We start from the raw sequence: 13,001 nt of genomic DNA, 5'->3' as shown, positions 1-13,001 counted from the left end.
AAAGTAACTTATAATTTATTTTGCATGAAGTCCAAACATGCTATTCTAATCTGAGGGTTAGTGAGAAACCATAATGCTGATGAATGTTATCACCTAAGAGTTGACCGTGTTCACCTGATGAAATCAGATGTATGTAATTTTTATTGCGCATTAATTGTTACTATTGATTTGTACTGTAACTCTTGAATGCCTAATTATGAATGTTTTAGTTAAATTGAGATTCTTTAGAAGATTTGGTCAGGCAGTGTTATTCATCTATGTTTATCATTTGATATTGAGATTAATATACATGTTGTCAGCATTGATAATATAGGGAAATTAACCTACTAACCTTTACTAAAGGTGTGGTTATTCATGGATACATGGGTCATAGTGTGTGATGTTCACCGACTCAAGTTTGACAAATCAATTGTTTATATGTTGCAGGTCCTAAATTGTTTATGGAAAAGTTGAGTGCAATGATGGTGAGATTCCTCTAAGCGTAGTCAAAAGGTCTATTGAACCTGTAACGTATCCCATTATGAATAAATTATAAAAGAACAAGTAAGGCCAGATGAGCTCACAATATAGTTAAGCTGGGGGCTAAGACCCTTACAGCCTGTAAAGTGTATTCCTGCAATTACTTTTTGTAAGGATATAGCCAGTTTTAATGGTATCAAAAAGCATGTTAAAATGGTGTATTTTGGAATCTCCCTTGACGAAGTCTACAGAAAAGTTAGAAAATGTGTAATGATGTGCCACATATGACGTCATCTCTTAGAACCCAAATCCTGGTGTCTGGTTTTCCAGTGTTCTATTAAAGCAAATTCCTCTTACTTAGGTTTATCACTGCAGGTTACTTAATTACAGAAGATAAAGCAGCTGAAAAATTAGACCTCCGTGTCAACATACAATAAATATCCAAGGAAGTCTTAAGATAATGTTAGATTGCCAGCATACATCTGTTTCTTATTGTAGATTGTAATGCAAACACTCATGAGTTCACTGCACTGAAGTTCCTCCACTTGCTCCCATATCCATCTCCTATTTAAAATGCCTGGGACTTGACTGAACTCTCCTTGCTGAATGTTCTTTGTAGTCTCCAAATGTAACTTTAGGAATTTTGGTTGAGTTTTTGTTGAGGGTCATTATCTTTTCAGATGGGTGAATATTAAGTGAGAGACTGAAGACTAATGTAGTCACCCACAGAGCCTCTATTTTTTTCCATTGCAGTTTACTTAGTCAATGAAAGTAGTTATAAAATGACTAACACTTAACCTGCATTTGTAGCATCTTTTCAAATTCTGCAACTTCATATTAAGTATGAAAAGGACTTGAAGAAGAAAATCTAGTTTCCTGCTTTCCCTCCGGCTCCCCACTTGCTTTTGTTAATGTACTAGCTCATACAAAGCTGAACGAATTCCAAGGTACTTTTGTACTCCACTGTAAAATGAGAGTGGAACCTACTCTTTGTAAGCCCTAGACTGACTGATGTTTCTGTCAAAAAACCACTACCAACATTAGGTTCATGATACTTGGTGAACCCTGATTTTTCCCAGAAATTAACATGAGGCAAAGTCACAAAGGAATCAGCATGCTATGGGGAGTCAACCAAATGGAGGTCATCATACCTATGTTTGGCATAATATACCACTTTATCTATAAACTACACATACATAATTACTTCATTTCCTTGCTGGAGAAGACAGGGAGTGCCTCGGTTGTCCTATGTTGTTTAATTCCTAATCAGCACCCACAAAGCATTTCTTAGGGCACGAAATTTGAGTGTAAGAAGGATCCATGCTGCCAACAAATGGACCAAAGTATGCAGACAGGAGTTTGGGATCCAGGTGTGGCTACAACCACCATGTCCTCCCGGCGCTGCTGCACTTCCGGTTGAAGCAGCTATAGTTCCACAAGGAAGGCATGTTATCAATTATCACTTTCGATCGACTTGGTATGTTTGAATGCCAGTAGAACATGTAGCGTTGCTTAGGCACTTGTATACTCTGGCTGTGATTAAGGAGAGATCATAAGGAAAGGCTAGTTGTGTGTAACTCGAGTTAATAACAATGACCATTAAGGTTTTCATGTGCTCACTGAAAGTTTATGACTGTGTGTAGCCCAGGGTGCTTACTGTGTTGCAAACAGAGAGGATTTCCTTAGAGTGGATGAGGTGGTAGAACGGTGGCATCAGGTGTTGCTCGTGGAAGCAAACTGCCCTACTAAAGAAAAGCTTATGCTTGCAGCACTACTATGCATGAATTCATATTCTGAAAACATATTTCCCCTTAACTGATTGCAATAAGTACGTAACACATTCTTTGACACTTCCTGGAAAAGACTTGTGGTCCATTTGCAAGGCTCTCCATTTGGCTTTTGCATTGTGATTGCTGATGACTACAACATGAATCAGTTACCTTCTGAGCAAATTTCTTTCAAATCTGCGGGAAATCTACAGCATGAATCACCTCCTGGAGCTTTTACAGACAAACAGAAAGACCTTCGAGCAGCATCGTTTGATACACATGGGGACTAGTATTTTGAAATGTGGATGGAAGTGTTTCGCAATGGAAGGGAGGTAGTTGTCGCACAGTTCCATGGGTAATAAATCAAGGAATTGCATGGCCTGGTTCTGCAGGAAACAGCTGTACTTGGAAAGTAAACTAGGCAGTGGATTAATCACAGAATGTAATTTGAAACATGATGGAGGAAAAGAAATGTAAATTGTTACTCACCTGTAACCATGGGTTTGAGCTTATGCTATTGCAGATTCGCAAAATGTGCACTCCCTACCCATCGAGTGTTGGGTCTAGCATTTTTTTTTTTTTTTTTTTTTAATAAAGTCTTTTGTTACAGCATCAGGCATGCCACAAAATATAGGAAGTGATGTAATGGAGGTGACCATTGTTATACAACCACAAGTAATCCCTAATCTATGGTGAGGAAAGTGCCCCTGCTCTTAATGATTTGTAACCATATTACAAGATGTGGAAGGAGATGTTTTAATAATTTACCTGGGCCCCGAGCTGTCTGAGTGTTCAAACAAATTAAATTAGCCTCTGGATTTTAGTGGCTTTATCAGGATTAGGCCAAATTTGGATCCGTGAAAGTGCTTTTGAAGTGGAACAGAAGAGTTTTGCCCAATGAACGCACTAATATTGGGATAATCATGCTTGTATTGAGTTTTCTTTTAGCTCTGGAAATGGAAAAAACGTAAACTTCTACAGGATGGATTTTGGGGGTAGTGGGGTAAACACAGATTTAAAAGGGTGCAGGATGAAAGATACGTCTTCAGTAAAATGAAACTGGCAATGGATTTAGGTTGTTCAACAGTTTCGTTAAGTGACTTTTTGAATTAAAATCGGTGAACGTGTTCTCATTGGCTAATGTGTTTTTATCAGGGCTGCAGTCAACTTGATAAGCATTCATATGAACCGAACTGTTTTGGATTAGCCACTTTCAACAAATGAAATTCTCTCTATAGAAAACTGAAACAAAGACCACCAATTTCATTGTACAAAATGACTGAACAACAGTTCATTTATAAAATTGGTTAGTTTTTAGGTGAAAGCAGAGGTTTGTCTGCTGAAATGCATCTTATCTTTGGGGAGCACGTTACAGGTTCAAGTCCCTGTCCTACTTAAAGATACCCTTAGTTGACTGGCCAGAAATCATAATTCCAGTGCCTCAAATAACACGTGTGTATATATGTATGGGATTCACAGCATGGAAGAATGTATAAATTCTACTGCTTGAGAGTTGCACAGGTCTTGGGTGCAAAAACCTAGTCCTGGGTTACAATCAAATTCACATATATTTTTCACAGTGGAACACTACCATACATCTGAGGCCAGTATGAAATTCAGCATTGCACAATTAATACATTTTGAGATCTTAAACTCCCGGTAGCGCAATTATGCAACTGTGACTAAGAAAAAGCTTGTGAAAGATGTCTGTTTTCATCGATGTAATGTCAAGCATATGCTGCCATTTCAACAATACAACAGATTATTTTATTAGTAGGCCAACAACAATCTAAAAACATGTTTCTGATGGTTCCAGTTACTACTGCCTTCTTATGTACAGCGGTTAAAAGCATATTAACAGTCTCCTAATGCAGTCTTAAGCGACAAACTAAGAATCAGAAAATACCATTACCTAGCGAAAACAAGCAAAGTCCCACAATAATTTCTTTGCTGGTCATTACTCCACTAATCAGCCTGTGAAGGACACTATTGTCACTGACAAAAGTGATCAGGGCTTCTGCAAACTTGGCATAGCAGGAAATGTTCACAGGAGCACAGCGATGGAAGAATGGGATAGGTGCACTGGTGACACAAGAAAAAAAAACAAAATCAGAAAAAAATTTACTCTGGTGTAGTATAAAATGCCACATCAAAGACACACAGATGAAAGGCGGAGGGGGTGGGGTGAGGGCGTGCTCCACATGGTTTTTAACAATGCACTGGTGATACGCAGTCAAGTTTGGACCAATCCTATCACCTACAGGCAATGCATCACTTTTGGTCCCTATCCGTTTTTTTTTTTTTTTTTTTTTTTTTTTTAAATAGCCAGAGATCTGGTCTTGCACTCAACAACTTGGAAAATGGCCTGCAATATTTAATGATTCAGGATGCACTCACATTAGTTAGTAAGAAAATCTTTTTAACTTTAACATTCTGGTGCACTGGGAGACTGCTTTAAAAAGAGATGTCAGAGTACGTGTTGCATGCGTGTGTGTGTGTGTGTGTGTGCGCCTGCAATGAGGTTCTTGCATACATTTTGGGAGGGAGATTACTGCACATGGCAGTTGTGTGGTGTATGGGCATTTCCAAACTAAAAACAAGAAAACTTCTATTTTCGAAAGGCAGGCCTTACCTTGTTGGGGCCACACTTTCAGGCCCATTTAGAGAGCTTTGGTTAGGGCTACAATGTCTAATAATTACCCTTCTAACATTTCAGGCATTATATAGATCTGCATCAGTTCACAGATATCCAAATGAATGGCAATCGTTATCAGAAAGCTAGTGGTAATCAAGAGCAAACATTTGTAATAAAAGGTACAATACAGCAGGTGTAGTTTTTGCACCCACTATACCATCAGCTTCATCTGAGTTGATGGTTGCAGGTGGGGCAAAGGGGCCTTCATGTTTGGGGATGCGCACTTACTTTCCCTCAAAAGACTGACCAAGAACGAGAGAGAAAAAACACAAAATGGGAAAAGAAGGTGGAGGAGAAAAAAAGAAAACAGTGACAAAGGAGGGAAATCAGAATCTGCAAAAGCTTAGTGAAGGAGTGTCTGGTGTTAAATTAAAAAGGAATGAGGTGTAATCCGAATACCCACGCATGGCATTCAGTACCCTGACGTTCAACAGCATCAGCTGCGGGCATCTGAGCAAACCACTGGGCCCGACACTTATTCTTTTATAAATTAAGCAATGCATACCATTTACAAATGTTGGTGTCGTTCTTGGCAACCATGTGGCAACAGCACACCTACTTGAGGTGGCTTGGAGCTATTTATGACTAGATTTTTTTCTACATTTTACATCATTTCAGGAAACAGAACTGGCTATCACCGCATTCTGAGCTACAGTATTTTTTTTCCTCTGACTGATTAAACTGATTAACAAATTACTATTGTGTTGTGGTGTGTTTAATTTTGAATACGGATTCTATTTATACCCTTCATGACTTCAAACATATCACCTCTTTCATATGAAGGAGCAAGACACCAATGATTTAAGCTCTGATGTTGTCACCATGTATTATAAGAAATACAATTCCCACTGCTGTATGTTACAAGGATATTGCAAGTTATCTCCAAGTTCAATGACCATATAAAGGAACTTGGCCTTCAGTCCCGTTCTTCTATACGCTCATTGAACATCTTGATGATTTGTAATAGCCTTATACTGAATGGCAGGGGTACTTGATATCAGACATTGTTGCAATATAACATTCTTTTTGCAGGCTAGTAGGGATGTCACAACTATCCTAGAAAAGATAATCATTTAAGGATTATTCCACAATGAAAAAGGAACATTTGATAGGACCAAATGTGAAGCAAAGCTTGATGCAGGTGTTTCAATAACAGGATAAGGGCAAACTCTGAAGCATGTTTTTGATGAGGTGCTTACCCTACCCCAAACATGCCCAAGGGATAGGGACGATGCCAGAATGAAGGTGGTTTGTGCCATGGAGGTGAATGAAGAGATGAAATAGCTTAGTAACTGAAAAGGTTTGTGCAACAAACATGTTAAGTGTGGAGAATGCAAGTAACACTGGCACACCTCACCCCATTCCCTGCACCTTACAAACAAATGCAAATGTGAGATTCCTCTTCTCACATTCATCTCACAAAATATATAAACAAATAATAAAACACAAATCATCTTTTGTGCATTCTGGAGGTAATTTTGTAATTGTACTTCTTTAATCGAACATGCTCATCCATTAGAGGTATGGAAGACTGGCTGCACACCTTTTAAACCCCACCTTACCAGAAACTGCAGTAGGTGGGGCCTTCAGTCAACATTCCTACACACCTCAATAGTAACTAAAATTCAGTAACATCAACACTGGTAATAACAAGCATTTGCAATGCAACGGGTCTCCTGTTTGCTGGAGTTAGAGCTAATAGTGTTGTAAATTTCTAACTGGACTTTTCTTGCCACATAAACTGAAAGTAAAACAGTTGACATTAGAGAGACAATTCAAAGCACCACGGCCGCCATGACCAAGAAACACAAAAGGAAAAAGAAGTTTGCTTGCAAACGTATAGGCAAACATGCAATTATTCATGTAACAGGGTCGATGACCAAGGCGGTTAAAAAAAAAAAAAGAAAAAATGCCCCAAGGAGGGACAAACAGAGCATTTACCAATGATGATAAAGGATTTTTAAAAGGCAAAATCATGAACAAGTGGTAGTGATGGGAGTGTGGTGGGCTTGGTTAAAAGCCCACAGATAGATTACAAAACGTCAGAGCACTTGCGCACTCGACCTAAAAAAGATGCATGTCAACATAGTCTACTTTTCCTTAGCGTCTTTGGATTTTTAAGCTTTAAGGCTACAGCGAATAAAATAAAGTCAGTCATCAGGTTCATGAGAGTGTGGGCGATGGGATGCAAGACAATCAACTCGATTTCAAAAGCCATAGGGCAATAAACATGGAGGGTTAGCAATTGGAAGGTTTACTTTTCCTGAATGATAGCCATCAACGTAGGAAACAGCAAACCGTTTATAGAAAGAGCCCTAGCTGAAGGTGAAAACATTCTCATACAAAACAGTTAGTAAAAACATTATAAAACTACTTTAAGCTTCAGATGACAATAACGTTGGCATTTATATTTTGAGCACCCATTTCGAGGGAAAGCTAGTACAATTAAGTAGTAAGCCTGCTGCAATTTGGGAAGTAACAGGTGGTTTCATTAAATCAGAAAGCAGCAACGGAAAATTGTTCTGCAGTTCGGATTGGGTTGGGACTCACATTCAAGTAAGTAAATGTTGGATTTACTGGGTTTGTTGTAAGCACAACAGGTGGGACTTATCTGGGCGGTTGGTGGGGCAGGGGAGGGGATTATTTACCCATGCATCAATCTGAAGCAGTTTATGTCAGGGATTGAAAAAGGATGGCCCACATGGGGCTGCCAGTAATTTCTCATTTAAGATGCCTTCGACTGCTGGCACTAGAGAGCATTTTCAGCCATCTTATGTTTACCAGGACAGTCCTTTAGGCTCTTTCACCATGTCACTTTCTTCAGGAAGTCACAAATTGAGAAGAAAACACACCAAGCAGGAAGTTAATTTGCTGATCTGTATTTTCTGTAATGATTACCACCTACCGCAGTGGTTTTCAAACTTTTTAATGCCGCGTCCCCCCAATGAGGGGGAAAAAAAGTAATCGGGGGCCCCCCTTTAGAATTTTCACTATTTTTCTATTAAGTTGGCAATGTTTAAATATGTCTAGACTTATTTAAACATTGCAGTTACGTTTTGTTACCTTTTTAAAAATGGCAAAAACGTTTTTCTGCTTAAAAAAAAGCATTATCATCTTCATAATGCTTCTTTTGGCCATGGCCTAGGCCCCCTCCCCTGGGATCAGTTGAGGCCCCTCTATGTTCGAAGACCCCTGAACTACCAGGACATGCCACAGTTAGAACAGAAGGATGGTACAAGACTGCTTGGTGATCAGCCGTTCATCATCCTTCTATGCCAGACACAGATGGTTATGGGCTATGTTCCCTGTAGGCTCCTGTAAAAATCAGCTAAAAGGAGTCACACAGTTCTCTGTTCTTTACAGCAAGTTGGTGTGTGTGTCCTTAATTCATCATATGCAGAAGTATCTCCATCTGTTTTGTTCTCAATAAGTTAAGATTCTGGCTGTTCGTTTTGAGAACGTATAAAGATTTAAGGAATTGTTTAAACTGTAAACTATGATCGATTTTTTTTTTAACAGAAAAAAAGACTCAAGTAGAGGTTTCTTGCACTCATGGCCTATGTTCTCTAAGTTTACCGTGGGCCGCGCGCGGGCAGCGTGCTTCTTACAGCGCCTTGACATACTCAGGGAGCGGGCTCACCCATCGAGGAGCGAAATACACAACAAAAGGGAAGCGTGAACACTTCCCTCTTCGTGGCAGGAGGCGCACCAGGAGGCCTACTAACTAAATTAAATGACAATGGAGCTACTTATTTTAAGCGCAGAGTGTTTCAAGAGGTCCATAGCAGGCAATGCGAAACTAAACACTATTACGTTTCACACTGCAATGCCATGGTGTGGATGTGGCCTTAAGGTCAGTGCTGCTGACTTTGGAACTGGGGAAACAGGTTTTAGCCCCGAAACTCAAGTAAAGCACTCCAATACTTTTCAGTCGAGGTTCCTTAAACAACCGACTCTGTTAATTTGCTTGTTCGTCCCCACCTCTGCCATACACCAGTCAAGGCCACTGGAATTATGTGGCAGGAGAAGACCAAATTATGTGGCTGAATTATGAGGCAAGAAAAGGCAAGCTACGCAGCGTAATGCTGCACATTGTGTGACCTTGTTATTGTCGCATTTTCAAACATGCTAACACTATCTGGGCAAATGTTTCACATCATTAGTTCCAATTTTAACACACAAATACAACTAACTTTAGGCAACAGAAAGGTGGCCTGTCAGCTCTTGTGAAGGGCCTTTCCATTTGCAGCAGTAAGGGTAATCCCGGTTTTACTAACTTTTTATCTATTCCAGCTAGAATCAATATTTTAGGGGTTCAAACCTGCAGATTATACAGCAGGTGATGGGTTATATGGCACTTCTGGCAAATCCATACTCATGCATAAAAGGTCAAGGCAGCAAAATCTTATAATTCCAATGTCCCTGGCATTAGTACAAGGATGTGAGCGTTCTGTCAAGCCTAAGTTCTGGCATGGAAGGGGATCCTTCCAGTACATAAAATAACTTCTAAAACGATTCCCACTGATTGTGTGCTGTACAGTGCATCACACCTATACATGGAGAATTGTAAAAGTTGTTGCACTGTTATGCCTGCCTTGAGACAGCATTTTGTGGCTCAAATCTCTGCCTATAAATGTTATTAGACAGGGATTTGCCCCAAAACTCATGGGTGGTTGCAAGGGAACACCCATGTACCACCTAAGGTATGTCCCCTTGATGCAAAGTAGTTCAATTTAGGGCACAGTGCTACGTTGCTTTACTTTGGGCAACTTTCCTACACAAATCCCAATTTGTGTTGAAAAGGAGATCCCACCACAGCACTGTGTGCTGGGTTTCTGTCACTTATGTGATGCAAACTCAGTGTTAAGAGTTAAAAATTCTGGATCAGGTACATGTCAATATTATGAGGATGATTAGTGTTCCTACTGCAAGCTAATATAAGGTAACCAGAAGACCAGTGCAGAGCAAATTATTCTGTACTGTGTAAAATCAGAAGGCAATGAAGATGCCAAAGAAAAGTGGCTCCGGACCAAAAGAGACAATTGTTTTGGTCTGGCACGGAGCTTGCCAGATTCCTGTAGACTTGTTCTGAATTGTAAAGAAGGTCTAAGCTTGCTCCAACAGTTATCATTTAGTTATGGTTCTTGAAGAGCGCTAAATACTATAATTTACAAACACGAACATTTTCAGGAGTGGCTAAAAATGTAGCTGTGCCAATTCATGTAAACTGCACATTAGTGTTTTTTTATCATCAAAGTGGTAGGTCAATTTTCACTCTCTCTGCAGCACCTCATACACTCCAACTCATTCTTCTTTTGCCCACTGTGCCACCTTAGTTTGGGCCATATGCAAATCAGTCTTAGCCCTGCTCTAATAGGAACAGTCCACTCTGAACTGCCAGGCCCTCCATGAACCAGAACACAAGCAACCCAAGACCGGTTTAGCTCTGATTGGGGCTCTTCAGTCAGGTGCAGCTTGGTTCCAGTGGCGCAGTGAGCAAGGGGCCCACGTCTGGGCCACTTAATGTGTTACATCAAACACACAAAAGGTAACGGGAAGAATGCTTGTAGTAGTGAATAAGCAAAAAAGGAAGAGGAAAAGAAAGAAAGGGGAGTAAGATAAAAAAAAAGGTGAGGAAAAGAAAGGAAGATTTAAAAAAAAAGGGGTGGGGGGCAGGTAGACCAAGAGGTGACAAACAAGGAGGTTGGAGCCAAGGAGAGGAACGAGTTGAGACAGAAGCATAGTTATGATATAGGTTTAACAGAGTAAGGGTGGAATGAGAGAGGAGACAGAATGGGGAGAACGTTGTACAAAGCGAAAATGGAGAAAGAGAAGTGGGAGTGTAAGTACGATTAAGGAGAGAAAAAAGCTGAAAAAAGGGAGGAATGCGATAAGGACAAGCTAGGAGACCGAGTGGAAGTGGACAGGGATAAGAAAAGGTGTGAGGAGAGAAGAGGGGCACTGAGATAGCAGGAAGAGAGAAATTATCGATAGAATAATTAAGGCAGTAGATGCAGTGGCACCGATGCAGTGGGTGCAATGAGCCCTCTGTGCCCCAGCAACAGGTGTATTTTATTCAGTGCTTTATTTGTAAAATAATGAGTGCGAAAGCTCTGGTCAGACACCTGCAGCTGTCGCTATAAAATATCAGAGCGTGAATAGCAAGGATGTGCAGTCCCAAATCCACATCAGGACTCTTTAATTCACTGCCAGGCATTGCCTTGCATGTTAACTCACTCTTACAGGTGTCTGCTTTCTCCCTTACGATGGATGTTTTGTATTTCATTGCCTCCGTCTTTTCGTTTTGCCCTCCATTTGCCTGGAGAAATGTCTGATGTGTAGAAATAAGTGCCTGTCCCCAAACATAAGTGCTGGTGCCCCTCACCGGCAACCACTGCCACAAATTAAGCTGTTTCAACTACCAACCCAGAGGGGGTGGTTTTATTTTAGCTGGTTTGCATTAGTGCCCATGGCACACTTACTATGCCACTGCTTTTGGTGGCTTGCACACTGCACATGCTTGCATATTAAGTTGTTGCTTATCTTCAGTGCACTCAGCCTTAACTGCAGTGCACTAAACACCTTTAGTGCTGCGCACAAAGGAAATAAATTAGAGGGAACATTGGTTATGGGCCTTCTCGGCAGTCTGTAGGGACGTCTTGAACTACAGGTGTTAAGTGTAAGAAATGCAAATATATTATAAAAATATGTGTGTTATCCTCAGAACCACGGAAGTTTGCTTTCTTATTTAGTTTACTGATACACAAATGCCTTCGGGGGCACTACATTTCACATACATCTTTTCTTGGCTATCAAGAAAGGAATGATGGGAATTAGCCAAGTGCTTCATTAATTATCTAGATTTGTTTATTTACAAGTTGCAACAAGGTAATTGTATGTCTGGATCTTTTGAAACAGAGGTTAACTACGTTTTATTATGCGAGTGAACCCAGACTATTAGGTGCCATGTAATGTGCAAAGTTTTCTGCTTTTTGTACTTTACACCCTGGTGTAGTTTTCACCTGCAAACTAGCAATAATCCCTCAGGAGTGCTAGCTGGATTTGAAAACCAAGGAGCTGTTTTCTTCCAAGTTTGCTTTAAAACAGGTTTCCTTGTAACTTTGAATCTGGATGAATGCTGACAATCATGTTTTTCTCACAACTACTTAAAAGGGATGCAAAAGTCACAATTGTCTTTGACAACCCACATACAGAGAACTTTGCGAACTACAAGAAGTTTAATATTCACAAAAAGTGTGAGACATTTGCAAGCAAAGAACTTTGCACACATGTGGGAGCTGAAGGCCTATATTACCTGGACCCCAATATTTTGATCACCCCAAAATGTACTTTCAGAAGCTTGGATTAGCTCCCTTGACCTTGGGATAAGAATCACCACCCTTTTTAACAGCAGGCTCAACAAATTGATTAAACAAATAAGTGACTGGGTCCACTCAATAACGGGGTTCTAGTTGGATAGAAAGTTAAAGTGCCTAATACAGAATCTAAAAAAAAAGCAATACAGAAAACAGGACACAAACAGCAAAAAATAAAGGTAATAACTGTCAGATTTACAAAGAGCATTGACAACATCTCTAGTAGAAAATAGAAAGTCTCAGTCTCACACCCAAAACCAAGGGTTTTATATACATTGTACGTTTCAGTAAAAAGCAAAAACTGCAAATTCAGCATGGCATGACTAGCGATAAAACATATTAGACAAATTAGAATCACGATCATCATTAAAATTCGGTAGCATAGCCAGCGTGTCATGAGCCCTGGTACACAAAAAGGAATAGGCCCCTCTTGGGTCCTGTTTGAATTATAAAATACAATAGCCAGAGTTCAATGGGCCCTGGTGCACTGCACCTGCTACACCAAAGGTACCTACAACCCTGATAACACTAACCCTTTTCTAAGGCATAGGAAATCTTCCATTAGCGTCCTCAGCAACAACATAATCCAGAGAAGTTCAACACAACATGAAACATTTTCAACAAGACTCACAGACCAGTGTATGCAAGCGAGCCTACATCAGAACTGCCAGTCAAGTGTCCTTCAGAAAGTTACATTGGGAA

The 13,001-nt window shown here is 40.1% G+C and overlaps 1 protein-coding gene across 1 annotated transcript in view; it reads right to left on the bottom strand.

The window, feature by feature from the left end:
- SLC44A1 (solute carrier family 44 member 1) overlaps positions 1-13,001 on the bottom strand; it is a 417,537-nt gene that overhangs the window by 119,426 nt on the left and 285,110 nt on the right. The window contains exon 6 of the mRNA XM_069239753.1: positions 4,141-4,310. Coding sequence (XP_069095854.1) covers positions 4,141-4,310 — 170 coding nt within the window. The remainder of the gene's footprint in view (positions 1-4,140; positions 4,311-13,001) is intronic.

The sequence above is a fragment of the Pleurodeles waltl genome, chromosome 1_2 (genome assembly GCF_031143425.1).
Source record: "Pleurodeles waltl isolate 20211129_DDA chromosome 1_2, aPleWal1.hap1.20221129, whole genome shotgun sequence".
In the NCBI taxonomy this organism is placed as follows: domain Eukaryota; kingdom Metazoa; phylum Chordata; class Amphibia; order Caudata; family Salamandridae; genus Pleurodeles; species Pleurodeles waltl.
This window is presented reverse-complemented; position numbering and strand designations above follow the sequence as displayed.